General features: G+C 34.6%; 1 protein-coding gene across 1 annotated transcript in view; it reads right to left on the minus strand.

Moving 5' to 3' along the window:
- The window catches only part of LOC129917668 (protein slit), an 80,257-nt gene continuing 62,371 nt past the window's right edge, over nucleotides 1–17,886 (minus strand). The window contains 8 exon segments of the mRNA XM_055997709.1: nucleotides 1–3,226; nucleotides 3,441–3,583; nucleotides 5,425–5,578; nucleotides 5,647–6,650; nucleotides 12,730–13,250; nucleotides 13,401–13,544; nucleotides 14,177–14,248; nucleotides 14,350–14,718. Coding sequence (XP_055853684.1) covers nucleotides 1,202–3,226; nucleotides 3,441–3,583; nucleotides 5,425–5,578; nucleotides 5,647–6,650; nucleotides 12,730–13,250; nucleotides 13,401–13,544; nucleotides 14,177–14,248; nucleotides 14,350–14,718 — 4,432 coding nt within the window. The 3' untranslated portion in view covers nucleotides 1–1,201.

Here is a 17,886-nt window from a genome sequence, read left to right on the forward strand (position 1 = left end):
GACTACCCAGCTTAGATGTTTAATGTTAAAATTGTGTTTTTTTTTTTTTCTTAAGGACTTAATTTTTTTTATCTGTTTAGAACACGATTTTTTTTTGTATCTTATTTAACGTTAAGGATTCAATACAAAATTAAATAAATACTATCTTATTACATTTCGATTTCTGATTTTTTATCATTTTTTGTTTTTTTTTTTTGGTCTCTAATTACAATTTTATAACAAAATAAGTTACAAAAATTTGTTCAATTATTTAAAAAAAAAAAACAGTCATTTTGTTAATTTTTTTTTCAGTGTACTTGAATGAGTGTGATTCCAATATTTGTTCCGATTTCTTTAAAATTTTTAATTCTTTTTTGTTTTAATTTTATTTTTAAATACCGGAAGGAATGAAGGGAAGGCTCACAACAGGTCAACAGTTATGCTTTTTGTGTTGAGTTTTTTTTTTTGTTTTTATTGCACGAGCACTTATTTGTTTTTTTTTCTTACTAATACATTAATGATTTTTTTTTTGTTTTGTATCGATAAAACTCGATAAGATAAGGGTGTATTTATTTATTCCAATTAAAAGGACATTTTAATGTGGTTTATAATTCTTTCAAAGCCAGTTTTCACTCAATAATTTATTTATCAGTTTGATTTGCACTCAAAACTTGAGTGGAAATCAAAAAGAGTACAATTTTTTCAGAGAAAGCAAACTGGATGCAAAAGAAGTTAACAGTCGATTTCTTAACAGTTTGGGCCGTTGAAAATCATACTTTCGCAACTCAATTGTTTTGATTGATAACTCAAGTTTTCACTCAAAATTACACATTTGAGTCGAGTAAATATGGTTTTCGAAAGCACTACACTGTTGTAGAAAAGACAAAATGTATTGTGGGTGTGAATGCGATGACTAAAACTACGACATTGAGGCGATTGTTGGATTGGAGTTTTTAGAGAGAGAAAGAGTAAAAAGGAAGAATAAACAGTTACAAAGTGAGACAAAAGTTTTTTTTAGTTTTTGTTTAAATTCGATTTTGAAAAAGTCCTCACAAATTGAGACTCAATTAGTAGGGAGAATACGAGGATCACTTTTTTTTTTGTTTTAATTGTTGAAACAACTGGGTAGTTCTCCTTTTGTTAGTTGTTGATGGTGTTGTTAACGGAAACTATAAATGGGTATTCAATGTAATGGCAGCTACAGTTGAATACCCTTGTGATACTACCAATGCATCAGACGAATTTGATCGAGAACTCGCTGCTTAAAGAAGGTACCTAGCATGCCAAAGACAGTTGAAACGGCAGCAATACCCATTGTGGCCTGCATAATGCAGTGAATACTAGACAAATCTTGTTGATTGTGCTTATGACGATGACGTTGTCTATGATGACGCCTAATCTCATGATCTCGGAATCGTTGTTGCCTCTCGAATTCCTCATCAAAGTGTGGAATAATGGCAAGATTGACAACTTCTGTCTTTGAGAGGATATCTTGAGTGGCAATTGAAGATGCATCTGTATGATCGGGTGCATTATTGTTGTCACTTTGCGATTCACTAGCTGCAGGATATTGAGGTTGATTGTGGTTTCGCTTGCGCTCATCCAACATAGTTGTGTCTTGACTGAAATCAAAATCATGATTTCGTGATTTTGATGGATAATTAGCCATATTGACTTTTTTCGTCAGGAAATGCAACCCAAATGGAGGTTCTGTTGTTGTGGTTGTTGGCGAGTCTTTAACTCGAAACTGTCTAAATTGATTCTTTTTAATGCCCAGCACTTCGGACAGTGGCCGATTTATCATCGGCAAAACAGAATTCGATCGATCTATATCGATGACAGGTGGTGGCGTCGGTGCAGCTTGTTCGGTGACGGAGTTTTCATCCGAACTATCCTCCTCGTCACCATCCAAGCTAGCATCGACCTCACTCCCGTCAGAATCCTGATTACTTTGGTCTTCGTCTTCATCTTTATCAGCGTCGGTATTGCTTGGAGCAATAGTAGCAGCACTTGTCTTATTGTCATAGAGATTAAACTTATGTGTTAGATTAAGAATAGGTTCGTATTTTGTGTTTTCAGAGTCTCCACGATAAAGCAGGGCAACCTTGCCATCGGCTGTGAGTACGGGTGTGATTTTCGGATGCAATGACGCCCGACGATGGGTATTGGGGTCGGCTGGTGACAGTGCGTCAAAGTCGGTAAATTGTGTTTTACTTGAACTCAATGAAGTACCAGATGCAGTATCATCGCTCTTAGGTTGTTCTGGTGGTGTCTGTTGGTAGACAATACCAACTTTTCCTAATGGAGTTGATATGATTTTAATAGCATCGTTGGTATTTTTTCGGAAATATCGACTATTTGACTTTCTCTTGGAGGAGAAGAAATCGTCATTTGTACCACCACCATCGTCGTCGTCGTCTTCGTTATCGTCGTCGTCGTTGGCAAAATTACCGCTACCTTCTCGTCTAGGCTCACCATCATCATCATCGTCGTCATCATCATCTTCGCCACCATCGTCGCCCTCATCGGCTCTATAGATCTTTTGTTGTTTTCTTTTGAATTTTTCTAGATAGTCTAACCTAAATCTACTTTGTTGTTTATATCGTCTGCCACTACCTTCTTCATTCATGAAATCCTTTTGATCTCCCTGTGGTGGCAAACGCTTTGGTGGCTCATCATCTTCATCATAGCCCAAATCGACTTCTTCTTCTTCTTGGTCGATTTTTGCCGTTCGTTTAGCTGCTATTGGCATTTCAGCTGTTTCTGTTTCAGTTTCTTCACTATACTCTTCATCGTCCTCTTCTTCCTCATCATCATAGTCATTGTCATCGTAAAAGTCCGTACTCGGATTTGATTGCATTCTTTCGTCTCCGTCGGCATAACTGTCGGTGGTTTGTGCCCAACCTTCTTCTAGCATCTTTTCATTACTATCGCCCTCTATTGCTGCCCTACTACTATCACTTTTCTCATCAGTACTTTCACTATGTTTATCATCGTCCTTATTGAAATAATTAATATTTATATTTATTTTTAAATTACTATCATAACTATTACTATTACTTATACTACTACTACTAGTACTACTACTTAATTGGGTATCTTGTTCTAAATTTACATCTAAGCTTCTATTATTTAATAATTGGGTAGTCGCATCTTTCAGTCAGTAGCATTTCTTTGTACATCCGCATTTACGCACGATATCTAGATTTTTAACGTATTTTTCGTTATTGCTGCACACCATGCGAACCTAGAATAAAAATACAAAATGTTAGTTGTTAAAAACAATGTTGGAATTGGATGCCATTTGATTGGCTAGCTGTCATTTGAGAATTGACAGTTGATAGCGAATCAAATGAGACATCCATTTTGTTTATTTCGATCGTTTTGTATGTATGAAGACGGCTTTCATAGCTGTCAAACATTTACAATTTTTCTCGAGAATTAAGATAAGACAAACTTACCTTTCGTCGTCTTACGACTTTGGCAGCACAGCATTGGTTACCGCAACCGCCAACGCATTTAGCGTATTTAAGTGGCTGCCGCGATCTACAGTCATTCTCAGTGTAGTATTCACGTACTTGTTCTTTTCGACAAGTAGAAGCTGCTATATAGATGAAAGTAATACAAAAAAGTTAATATAAAAAAACATGTCTTTGGAGAAAAATACTCTTGACTATGACCATGATATCACGTCTATTACATTTTACAGTGTCAGATTGCTACTCTTGTTTCAAGTTAAAATATAAGATGGAAGCCCGTTAGTGACTATTAATGACCAATAGAATATGGCTTAAACATAGAGGTTTTTAGAATGAATATGATTATGATTTAGATACGAGAATAATGTTGAATCTACACTAACGAAAAAGTGACATAAATGTTTTTTATATTAAGTTCGCTCTTTCGCAAATTATATTACACTTTTAGCAGAATTCACTATTTTGCAACAAAATTCATTCCTTTGCAAATCAAATTCACCTTCTGAAAATGTAGTATTTTAACCTTTCAAAGGATCTTCTGTTTATACTTGTTTGTATGTTTGTTGGAACTACAGATTTTCAAAAAAAGGATAGGATATTATTTGTTAAAAAAAAGTTTATAACTTAAGTACACAGGTTTGCAAAGATTAAGGTCTCGAGGTTTAAGGAAAAGCACAGAGCATCAGTTCTTATAATTGATGTGTGAATTAATTGAAACATTCTAGTATTTGATTTTATAGAAGGTGAATTTGTTTTGCAAAAATGGGAACTTGGTTTGAAACGGAATTAATTTAGTTTTTGGGTCGCTGAAACTGAATCCGAAGTCCGTTTTGCCCCATCACGTCAGGTTTTCGAGATAACCTCAAAAATGTCACGAAAAAAAAGATTTTTTCTCTGATCTGGATGTGCGAATATGTTAATCATATAGTTTTTGAATCGCTGAATTCAGATTTGAAGTCAATTTTGCCCTATCACGTCAGGTTTCTGAGATATCCTCAAAAAAATGGCAAAACCAAAAAAATAAAATTTCTTATCTGACCTGGGGTTGCGACTAAGTTTTTCATATAGTTTTTGGGTTGCTTAAACCGAATCCGAAGTCTATTTTACCGTGTCGCGTCAGGTTTTTGAGATATCCTCAAAAAATGTCAGATAAGAATTTTTTTTTTGAGTTTAGACATTTTTTGAAGATATTTCAAAAACCTGACGTGATACGGCAAAATAAACTTCGGATTCGGTTTTAGCGACCCAAAAACTATATGAAAAACCTAGTGTCAACTCCAGATAAGAACTTTTGTTTATTTGCTTTTGACATTTTTTGAGGATATCTCAGAAACCTGACGTGATAGGGCGAAATTGACTCCGAATCTGGATTTAGCGATCCAAAAACTATATGATGACATATTCGCACATCCAGATCAGAGAAAAAAATTTTTTTTTTCGTGAAATTTTTTGAGGTTATCTCGAAAACCTGACGTGATGGGGCAAAACGGACTCCGGATTCGGTTTCAGCGACCCAAAAACTATATGAAAAACCTAGTCGCAACCCCAGGTCAGAACTTTTATATTTTTTTGTGTGGCTGTGTTGTTATTATTAAAAATTATTATGTGACGCAATGTTTTTAAATGTAGAAAATTTACGTTGAGTTAAATCTCTATTTAAATACGGTGAGTTAAAATGGAATTTAAAAATGAGTTTAAATATGTAGTAATTTTTACGAAACGTAATGTTGAGTTAAATGTTACAGATTAAGAGCAGAAATGCATATGATGATGAAGTTGTACAACTGACACTGTGAAAATCAAACGTGCTATCATCTTGATTTCTTTCATTTTAATGGCTTTTAGGTTGATGTATTAATAAAAAGCGATCAATTCTATATAATTTTTAGAAATACCTAAAGCCTTATAAAGCGATAGTCAAAAGAGTGCTTAGTTAAATGTTAATATAAAATTAAATAATTAGTACCAGTGACTGCAGGGGGCTCTGTGATGCCCTCACCTTGATCGCAATATCTGCCTTTTGTGCCTTGTTTGCACTTGCAGATGTAGCCCTCCTTTGAACTGCTATTCGCTAGACACCTACCACCTCTTCTGCACTTGTGATTTTCACATGGATCAACCTTGAAAAAAAAAAACACTCAATTTAAGAATCAAATATAAAATACACAAAATCCCTTTTAATACATACCTCTTTGTATGTGTGTGGCGTTTCATGCATAAAATATGACTCCTCATCGTCATCCTCTAAATTGTCGCCCTCCAGCAAACCACAGCCTGGTGTGATTTTTTGCTGCCTTGCCGCATTTCCAAAATCAACTAACTTATGATTTATCCAAACCTCCTTCATGCAACCTTTAAAACTAGTCAAATTCCTCAAGTGCCAGTTTTTATAAGCCTGTTGACCGGGCTCGGCAGGAAGGCCACCCAAAAACAATGGCGTCGTCAATTTCAAATAGTCCTTTGAACCTTCATTGATAATTGAACGTGCCAACCCTCGATCCACACGCAAAGTAAAATTCTTCTTGATGGCCAACAGCTCAACCATATGATATTTCCCATCAGCTACCATCTCGAAACTATACATCGTAGATACTGGATAATTACCCACATCATAGCTAACCCGTATACGCCCATTGAACAATTCCACGGCCAAATGCTCACTCTCTCCATCATACATCAAAATTCCATTTTGTTGTGTACTGCTAAACACTATGGTAACATTAGCTTCGGGCTTCGTACGCAACGGTTCCATTTCGGCAAACGAATTGTTATGAACGAAACTGATGCTGGTCAGATACTCGCACCATTTGCCCGAATAGCCTGGATGACATTTGCAAAGGTAATCCGAACCAGAGGGATTCGGCTGGAAGCATACACCGTGCTTGCATTCGTGATTTTGGCATGGCGATGTTTGGGGATACATCATGGCGACCATTGGGGTGCCTTCACAATATTTACCCGTGTACTCCTCGGGGCACTTGCATACATAATCATTTATGCCATCTACACAAGTGCCACCATTTTGGCAAATGTGATTTTGGCAATCGTCGATGTTATCTGTGCAATTGACACCATGGAAGCCCGGCATACACTCGCACGTGTAGTGAGTGAAATGGTCCACGCATTTGGCTTCGTTGGCACAAGGATTGAATTCCGGTGAGCAAAAGTTAATTTTTAAATCACAAAATTCACCTGGAATGAGAGTAAAGATAAAAATTTCAGAAATAATGCAAAAATAAATTAAAAAAAAAAAAAAGGATTATGCAATGGATGATTCTTTTTTTTAAATGAAAGATAAAAAAAAACTTGAATTCAAATAAAAAAGAAGAGAATAAAACAAAAAAAAAAGAAGTTAATAAACTCATTATTCAGCTGAACTCTTTAAAGGAGCTTCTTGAAACTCATAATTAAATAATTTTTGGAAATGACATACTTGCAGCTATAGCTGTTTCTATAGTTAATTGCATTAATCATTCAGAGATAGCAAAATTTGTAACATTACGTGTATTAGTTTGATTTTTGTTTCGATTGGTTAAAATGTTACTCATACGCCACAGTGACCTTTGAAACTTAAAAAATGTATTTAAAATTCTCTGCTGTTGATAAAATATTAAAATCAATTGACTTCTCTCAAGTATTTTATAACCTTTAAAATATTTAGTCTTCTGAAATTTCTGTGGCAACAAGGAATAACTACAAAAGTCAACTTATGTCGAAATTGAGTTTCTTATGGCGTTTTCGATTGGCAGTCCGGAAGCGTCCGGAATCATTCTGAAAAAATTTTATTCACACAAAACTGTCAGTTTTGTACGAATAAAACGCTTTCAGAATGATTCCGGACGCTTCCGGACTGCCAATCGAAAACGCCATTACAAAATTTGATTCCGTGTGCCATATTTTTTCGTATTTTTTTCTTAAAGAAAAATTATATATATATTGATTTGTAATGAGCAGCCAAATATTCAAAACGCTCACCTGGAAAGTTATAAAAACTGACTTATGTCGTTTTTCCTTGTTACCACTGATTTATTAAATGACGATGGGACATCTCATGGTTTTTTTCCGTTCATTTTATACTTTTAATTTTTTTTTTAAAAGGAAAGTGTTCATTACACAAGAAATTGAATGTTTGGAGGTTGAAAAAGTTCAAAAGCAATTTTGTAATTACTCTTACAAGAATTTTATTATAAACATTTCTTTTAAAATTTCTTTTCAAACTAAAACTAAGTTACTCATTTTTTTTTATTTTTACATACAAAGCGTGATCCTGTCTTGATGTTATGTTTTATTTTACTATTCGATCATTTTCGAGAAAGGCGCAGTTTGTCAACGATTTCTTAAGAAAGTTATAATATTTTTAAAAATAACTTTAAATTTTCGCACCAATTTTTTCAGACAGCTTTTTTTATTTATAGGTACCTAATGGAATTCTAACATAAATTAAGTGGTTTAAGTTAAGAAAGCGTTCCCGGCATGCTTGCTTTTTCGGTTGTTTTAAATTAAATGAAATAAAATAAAAAAATTTAGTAACTTTTTATTATTTTTGTAAGTTCTAATAAGTCTCTCTCTCTGAACTCTTTATAAACTGCACATCTTTGAGTTCTCATACTCCTTACAAGAAATTCTTAATTTGATCTAAATCGAATTTAATCAAAATCAATACTTGCCCTACAATCAATGAAGGAAGTACAAAAAACAGGGCATTCTTTGATGGTAATAAACATTTTTTTTATAAAAAGTAAGTCTGTATAAGAAAAACTAATCAAAAATCTCTTTCAAAAACAACTTTCTTACTTTCTTTCAGAAGAAAAAAAAAAAAAAAAACTCATCATCATCTTCTGGAATCAAAGTCCTCTCTCAAACCAATCTCATTGATGCCTTATTCTACACTCTTCCGTGGGGTTTAATTCAATATCCTACCGATGATATTCTTATCCATCTTTCTATGCCCCCAAAACTTTAAAAACATTTCCAAAATGGCATAGAGTCAATTTCAACGCAAAAAAAAAAAAACTACTCCGAAGGCGTAAATAGGGAACTTCTTTAAGTAAAACCCCATCACTATACTGCTACTGACATCGCATTAACTTTTTGTAGCTTCTTTCCAAACGTTCTTATAGTTGTTCTTTAATGTATACAACTTTTTTTTTTGTATTTTATGAAACTACATTACAATAGTATAGTGAGATGCCATAAACTCCTTTGGGCCATCCAATACCCTATATAGAGAGCATCAAAACGGAAAATTAAACCCAGCAAACGATTTCCCTCCAATGCATTCGATTAATATCTATGTATCTCACTAGCCGCCGAACCTATCTTTTTTAGTGAGCATGGAGAAAGACAGAGTTCGTCCCCCTTCACCACCCTTATCCCGATTGAATAGTTTACACTTTTACATGATAAACTCTGCCAGAATATTACTGCCACTACACGACAACTTCTTCGTCTTCTTTCATCAGTGCGCGGATAAAAATTTTCTAGCCCTCCGGTGTAACTCTGCACTTTTTCATTCAGCACTAAACAAAAAAAAAAAAAAAAAAACTGATAGCAATTCAAAGGACGACCAAGTACTTGCTGAAGAAGAGTGAAAACTTACAAAAAAAAAAAAAGTACCCCAAGACCGACTATACAAAAAAAGACTTTTATGCGGGTTATGCTCGGTATGAAAATATTCTCAAAATGCAGCACCCTTTCCCTTTCCTGGTTGTCACCATATCAACCCCTTAACTGCTTCTTCTTTTATGAAGATCTTTTTCATCCTTTTTACTTAGAACGAAACAGGAGAAGAATCTTGTTAAAAGTTCTCTCAGTAAACTTTTTTTTTTTTTTATAAAGTGCATTTCTATTTGGGCAAAGTGTTGTGGCAGAATGATATCAGTACACAGCTATCTGTGTTTTTGGCCTCCAGGAAGGTGTTTCTGCCAGGATTATGGGAATTTAATTTAAAGTTTTACAAATAATAATTAATAGCGTACATGAAACGGAGCTTGTCGTCTTCGTCCCTGAGACATATCTCAGACTTTGTTCCAAAAATTCTTGAGGTGTATGGTAAGTTACTGCTGGCATTTTCCGGTCGCTTTGTAGTCCTTTAAGGTTTGACAGTTTTGTTAATTGACACAAAAAACACCACCTACACGTATAACATTGACATTACTCCTGTAGTCTTCTCTTCTAATACTCGTTTACTGGTGTGTATACTCTACAGATACACCATGCAAACTTGTTTTAATTAAAAATCAATTGAAAAAGGACGACGACGACGAGGCGTGGGCAATAGTGAGGACGAGAGTCATCAAAGAAGGAACGAGGGGGTGATTGGGTGGACATTTTCGAACTCTGTGCGACGAAGTAGCAATAAGCTAATTGATGTGGGAATGCTGTGTTTTTTTTGTTAGTTCTTTTTTCTTCCCCTAATGGTGTGCTTTTGACAAGCGATAGGACAAGCACTAAGCTCATGTTTAATTAAAAAAGTTTTAATTTTCTTTTCGAGTGCTCACTTCATTGGTTTCGATATCAAATCGATATGTTGTAGTGCTGTGCGAATTGAAATTTACTTAGCTGAATTTTGTTTTTTGTTTCAATTTGTAAATAAAATATTTTTCAAAAATGCCTGAAGTTGAATAATATAGATTTATTTTTAATTGTTGTGCCTTATTTAAAAATATATTGTTATTTCATGGGTTTTGTGGGCGAAGGATAGGTATGCAAATAAATTCTCAGAGTAAAAAAATGAAGCAATGAAGGAATACATATTTTTTGAGTTAAAATTGTATTTATTTTCCAGAAATAATGAATATATTGTATTTTTAACTACCACAAACAATATGTAAATTCAATTTTATTTATAACTAATCCCATTCAAGTTAAATGATTTTTTTTTTGTTTTACTAAAAATTTAATTTCGGAGTTTTTTTTTTTTTATTTAAAGTGGAAAAATCCAATTGAATATCAATATAATTCAAGAGAAAAATGTTTTATGTTTAAATATTTCATTTCATTAAATTCAAAAAAACTATAATGTTCTCAATAGAAAAGTGCAGTGACAATTTAATGGTGAGATCGGCGTGAAAAACGTTTTCTGTGTGACGTGGCCATCAATGTGATGAATGATGGTAGAGATAATCATTCTGCTGTGGAGAAATAAGCAACACAATTACCTAAGAGTTGAAAGAGATCAAAAGAATCATCATCGGCCGGATGAGACTGAAAAAATTCAAAACGTGGAATTTCGAGGAAAGAACTTTTAACTGGAGAAGAAAGTTTTATCGAATATCAATATCATTTTCCCGAGTGAAAAATGAAAATCAAAGTACTTAATTCTGATACATATGCACCAAGTTCTCAACGATTTCAAAAGTGACTCTGACTTTTAAATTATATAAGAGCTATACCGTGCAATATCAAATTAGAGATGGCTCATTGTTTTTCTAGTTCTTTTTCATTGAATTCATGATCTCAGCTTGTAATAATTCTGTGTTAACACCTTAGGTTTTGCATGTGCGCTTTGTTGCCCATTGAATGAATTGTTAGTTTTCTTTATTCGATTAGATTTAAGGTGGTCTGCCTCTTTTTCACCGAAAAGACCTTGGGCTTTATTAAGACCCAGAATTCCAAGGGTTCGTTTTTTGTTACCAATTTAGGTTTCGGTTAGAATAGTTCTATTACCTGAATTGTTGTGGTGGTTCTAGCATGACAGTAACGCTCGTAGTTCGACTATTTAACATCGAAGAAAGTTAGTAAAAAATATTTAGTGTTACTTGTCAAAATCATAGAGGTAGATAATGTAGGCAGGTAGATAGAAATGGCGTCCCCTAGAAAACCTGGCTCAGAAAAGCCTAGTTAGATCTGATTTGCGCCTTTTTGATGAAGCCTCTGATAGTTTTAAGACCTTGGTAGCTTTGGCCAATAAAGGTGCTGAGTTATATACATTGCTCAAACTAATCACTTGGTCACTTGCCTGAGGCAAATTCGTCCTTAATACCCAGTATGCAAGTCTCTTACTCCAAAAGGTTTCAGTGTATTTCACTATTTCATGTCGTTTTGTTAGAGCTTTTAAGTTTTGTTTAGGAAAATTTTAAGGATACCTAATGTATAATTTTCAGGCATTTTTTTTTAAATCAAAATAACATTTAATTAAAGTTTCATAATATGTATGCATCTCGAAATAAATTCGTTTTCATTTTCATTCATCTAATATATATACAAAGAAGCATTTCGGGATCAGTTTCACCAATTAAGAGTCATTTCGGGAACACTTGTTTTGGGATGAATTTAGATTTCTTGGGATGAATTAAGATTTTATTTCGAGATTTTGTCACTACAATATCATCGAAATTTAAAGTTCTACTTATTTAATTCATACAACAATGCGTCGGCGTCGTTTCTAAAACGTGTCCTAAATACTTCGAAATTTTCATCATAAAATGAGATTAACCCTAATATCGTCGGAAAAAAAATGCTAGTATTGTAAGGCTTAAGTTAAGTTGAGTGTTTCAGACTTAAATTTCAAAATCATTTGAGGTTATCTAGAAAACTTGACGTGATCGAGTAGAGCGGACTTCGGATTCGGCTTCCAGCAATCTAAAAAACATTGGCCTCATAAGGAAACCTCGTAACTCCCAAATCAAAGTTTTACAGGAGAGACGAAAGAGTAGAGAAACAACAGAGTAGTTGGGAGTTAAGTGGTGTGCAAAATTTGAATTAAAGTCTATTTATAGTTTTCGGAACGACTTCAAATTTTCTGGGTTGCTCCGGTAAAAAATGGCATTCAAAAGTCATTTTCGAAAAAAGGTGGAGTTACGAGGTTTCCTTATGAGGCCGACGATATGTAAAATTTAAATAGTCGCACTCCAGGTTAGATTTTTTTTTTATTTCGAAAAGCAATAGGTATTTTAGAAGCAGAAGAAATCGTAGAGACGACATTTAACTCATGTTACTACAAAAAAAAATCTATTACCACAAAACTTCTTTAAATACTCAAGAATCAAAAAAATGTTCCTAGTCAATCTGAACTTTTAACAGTCCTCGAATTTAGCTACTCCAGTAAATTGAAACTCACAATACAAAGAAAAAACGTCTAACAAATTTACCACATTACTGTTTAATGAGCCTTAGCAAAAACTTCTTAATTTCTTGTTTTATTTTGCAATTTACTTAAGGACTTCTTTAATTAGAATAATCAAATTAAAAAAAAAAAAAATATATAATACACTAAATTAGTCTTCATAAAAAAATACATTTATATTATAATAGAAAACCATTAACTTACCATTAAATCCAGGCTGACAATTACATGTATAAGATTCCACACCATCAATGCATGTAGCATTATTATGGCACTTGTTGCCATTGCAATCATCAATGTTTGTCTCACATCTGACACCAGTGTAACCCGGCGAACATTGGCAACTGAAACGACCCTCCTCCAGAACAGTGCATGTCGCATTGTTTCGACATGGATTACCATAGCAAGCATCAATCATGAATTCACAATGTCGTCCATGGTAACCGGGCTGACAACGGCATTGATAATCACGTTGCGGTAGTGGATTGCATTCGCCCTTATTTTGGCATGGCATCGTATAGCACGCATCGCATTTCGAAAGGATCTCATTGCTGATTTTCTCCTTGCAGGCAAAATGTTGCGACGGTGTTGATAGGATCAATTTGTCCTTCATCGATTCGGGCTCAGCGCATCGTGCAATACCGGGCTCAACGTAATCCAACTTTATCCAATCTGAGAACCACTTCAGTGAGCAGTCACAATACAGAGGATTACTACCTAGAGCTCTGTAAAATACACACATACCAAAACCAAAAACAGATGAGAATATGTATGAATATCTTAGCAACTATAAAATCCTTTTGTAGGTACCCCCTTTTATCCCCCCCCCCCCCATCTCTTACATATTTTGAATTTATGTAGGGAATTATACTTACATATGCGTTATGGTTTTGAGGTCTTCAAAGGAGCCTTCCGGAAGCATCGATATTTGATTACCGTGCAAGGATAGTACCCGTAGATTATGTAACCCAGTTAGAGCATGTCTTTGTAGGCACTGCAGTTTATTGTAAGAGATTATCCTATATTTCAGAGAAAAATGAATGAAGAAGAGAAGAAAAATAATGTTCTTTAGTTCAAGTATTCGCCTAATTGATTCGAAATTAGTTAGTGGACTGTTTTTTTGTTTTTTTTTTTGCTTTTTCCATCAAGGAGAAAGAAAAAAACATCCAAACCGACGAACATCAGAAAAACAACAAAATCACTTTCGAAACGAGGGCAGCAGGAAACCATTCGTGCTCAAGCATTTGATGGAAAAATTGTGCCATAAAGATTCGTGTACCTACATGTGGATTCATATTAAAAAGGTTACGGAGAGGCTATGTTATAACAGCCCTCGTGAGATCGAAGAGTTCGTTCGGAAATTGGAATCGTGTGCAGTATTTTTTTTTTGTAGTTGATGTTATTCCTTCTGTGTTCCAATAGTACAATGGTACCTATATAGATGCGGAACCTTTTTGTGTGCCACAATAACGACCGCACCACACGTAAATGTGTGCTAAGTGGGCAAGAAAAAACTTCTTCTTCCATCTTGAAGCCTGTGCCCTGCTGCCACCCTTTTTTCGGTTCGGTTCGATTCGACAGTCATTATGATGACGTGGACGTTATTTTTTTTTTTTTTGTAGGTATTCTTTTACTTGTTCGTTATACTTACAGAGTTGACAGCTTCGTGAGATTAGCAAAAGTGTAGTTGGAAAGAATTGTAATTTGATTATTACTCAGATCTCTATAAGGATGGGAAAAAGAAGATGAAGAAGAAAAAAAAATTTAGTACAAAAGTTTCTTTATTATTAGTTTCTCTATCAAAAAAAGGATAAAAAAACTCACAATCTAGTCAATGATTTTAGATGAGCAATGCGGTCCATATGAATCATTGTTATATCATTCGATTCCAAATACAATTCAGATGTTTCGGGTGGTATTCCTTTGGGTATTTCATTCAATTTATTTCTTGAGCAACGTACTACGGTGCCAGTGCACGTACACGAAGGCGGACAATAACCATCGCCAAGGCAACCTTCATTGTTGTCCGGTGTGCATTTGAATTCATTGTGGGGCAGATCCTTGATTTGAACGTCACGTACCTTGGATGGCGATGCACATCGTGCTGCACCACCAATCAGTCCTTTTTTACGCAACCAGTCTGAGAACCAAGCCAAATGACAATTGCAATTGAACGGATTCGATGCTAGGTTTCTGTGCGATGTATCGAAAAAAAGATAGAACACATACAGATTCATTTTTATTCATTTCGTATATCATCCATCCAGTCCAGAGAAGGAGAGTCAAAGTTATATATAAGGAAGCAAAGAAAAGAAAAAGGAATTGAATTTAGTTTTTTTTTTGTAATTTTCAATTTTTTATTTTTTTTTTTGATTTGATACTCGATCTAACTCTAACTCTGTCATCAAAAAGGGTATTGTTGAATTTAATTTCCAATTCGACGACCGACGACGAAGAACGAGTGTGTGGGTATAGATATCGTTTGAATAATAAAAAAAATCGTGCACCAAAAGAATTTTTCTCATGGTCCCCGCAATGTTTGGTCTTTTGTCCTTCCTTTTCCTTCCGTCTGCCCGCCCGTCCCCCATCGCCTCATCTCAAATCAAATTAAATCACGAACAACTTAATCGAGAACAACGAAATTACTATTTTGTACTTTTTCTTTTTTTGGTATGCGCTCTCTGCAAAGAGTGTGTAGGTTTAATCCTTAAGATTGAATATAGATGATATCAGTAATCTGCACACGATGCAGAGAAATGCCTTTGCAGGGAAGAATAATAGGCAAACCATAACTATCGACCATACTTTGTATAGAGAAGCAACAAGATCAAAAATCAAGATACCACATCTAATATGGCTGGGAGAATGGTGTATGGATGATGGTGTGTATGGAGTATGGGGTATTAACACGATTAGATGAAGGAGACTCTTCATTTGTGCAGCATCATTTATATTAGGTAAAGCGTGATGTGATGGGATATACACTACACACTGAATGTTATATGGATGTGAACCAGGTGGAGGAGCCACTCCTTTTAGCATCATTCCGTTTGCCTTTTACTCCCTACTATACTCATTTTTCTCCTCTTTTCCCCCCGTCTTTGAAGCTACTTCACTTGAGTCTGGCTGGGTGGTTGATGGCGGGTATAGAGGTAGAGAGAGTGTGTATAACCGTGCTATGAGTTTCAAGTGGCACAGATGAAGTAGCAGATTTCCCGGTTACCCCATTCAAAAGATTCCAAGTGGATTAAAAAATTAAAATTTAATTAAAGCACAGACATACATACATAGAGAAACGTCAGAGCAGAGTGAAACCAGGAAAAAGCAAAGAAAATTTATAAAAAGGCAGATATACTAAATGGGGAGAACGAGGAAGAAAAAAAATAAAAAAGAGAGAAGGAGAAGAATAAGAAGACAGGTAGTCATGCTGGATTAACATCAATCGGAAATTAGCATCAATAGATTGTAAATCGCGCGTATAGCTGCGATATAATTAAGAGTTGCAAGAACTTTCTTTATTTTAAATAAATAAATTCGAGATGGGGAGAAAGGGTTGTTAAATATATCTACTTTTTTTAAAAGAAAGAAAAATTGGGGAGAGACAAAAATGAATCCCTTTAAATGTGTTTAAGAGTTTATTTTAAATAAAGGATGACAAAACTTTTTAAATTGTTGTTGTTAGAGAATGTTTGGGTGAAAAAGTTTGAAAAAATTTTAGAAAAACTCTTGAAAATAAAATAAATGGCTGGGTTGCTTGTCAAGGGTGATTTTTTTCTTTAAAGATTTTAAAGGATTTTTGGCTCATGGATGTGGTTCATTTTAAAAACAGTTCTTGAACACTTTTTTAAGAATTTGGATTAGGTATATTCCACATAACAGGAATATTTTGACTTTGGCTTCCAAGGCGTCGATATGCCATTGAACTTGACAATCCCCATCAACGAAATAAGTGAAGAGTCGTAAAATGATAAGAAATTGAAATTCTATTTAAATAACTCTATTATACGAAGTAATGTGCTAATTGAATGTTTCCTTCAATTAGAATATCTCGTTTGAGGTATTGTACGTGGAGTAATCTTGCCGGAATCACACCTCTTTCACGTTGATGTCATTAATTTGGGGTAATAGCTTTACCAGGGTGTAGTACGATATTGTGTTGTATCCCGTGGCCAGGGCCGTACGTACCATTGAAATCGACTGGGCGGTGATCCGGGGCCTCAACGGATGCCAGGTACCCACGAGAAATTATATAGGTAAGAAAAAACTGTTTATATAAATTAAACTTAACCCAGCAATCAGATCTAAAAAAACTCATGAAAAAATAACAAAATGTTTTGTTGGAAGTTTCCAGAACCCAAACCTTCAAGAATCTTTTAGTTTGCAGTTATGAATAGAGCTTAAAGAGATCTTTATTTTGTCTAAACAAAAAAGTTCGTTTGTCCGGAGCCCTTGCAGCTCAACGTACCCGTCTTTCCTTGGTACGATGGACTATCACGGCAGAGGTTTTGGTCCTCATCCCAGCCTCTACCACCTTAAAAAAAAATATATTTTCAGGACTATACTACTTCTTACTGCTCAGCCAAGCTTTGTGCCATTTATTGAAACAAACAAGACCTGAAGAGTACGGTAGGTGGAATAAAACTTGCGATTTTAATATTTATTTCCAATAATGCCTTGACGACTTTTGCGGCATGTGGCCGAGCACGTCGGTCATGCTGCAGCATAACTTTATCGTGACTTTTTTGGCACTGTGGATGTTTTTTCTTTATTGTTTGGCTCAATTGTGTTCGATACTCATTCCCTGTGATAGTTTCAACAGCTCAAACAGCAAACAATTTTGCCCCTATAGATTTTTACAAGTGCTAATGCTAATACCTCCCAATGGATTGATTACCTTTACTTTAGCAAACATCTTTAATATGGTAGGGTAATATGGCCTGCAAAATATCTTTTGCAGTTCTTAGTTTTTTCTTATCTTATTTCTTTAATTATCTAGTAATGACAATAATGATCATTAACTCGAGCGAAAACGAAAAATATCGATTATAGCCGACGAAGAAGATCAAATTATTTTGAAGAATATCTCATTTCAGTAAATTAGTGCTTTTTAGCGGACATGCCTTATTACCCACACCAACCTTGCTATGGTCTAAATGGAACAGCAATAAAATCAATTTGCAGCTTATGCAAAGCTTAACCAAAAGTAGTATGTATACAACAAAGTTTTACTGAATTTTTGAGAGCTGGTTTTGAAAAACAAGCTTGATTCATGAGAAGCATTTGTATGACCAATTATTCTACTTTTATGAACGATATAAGAGATAAGCCTTGCACATACTACACCCATCCTCACAACTTTTC

This window comes from Episyrphus balteatus, chromosome 4, assembly GCF_945859705.1.
Source record: "Episyrphus balteatus chromosome 4, idEpiBalt1.1, whole genome shotgun sequence".
NCBI classification, from domain to species: Eukaryota; Metazoa; Arthropoda; class Insecta; order Diptera; family Syrphidae; genus Episyrphus; species Episyrphus balteatus.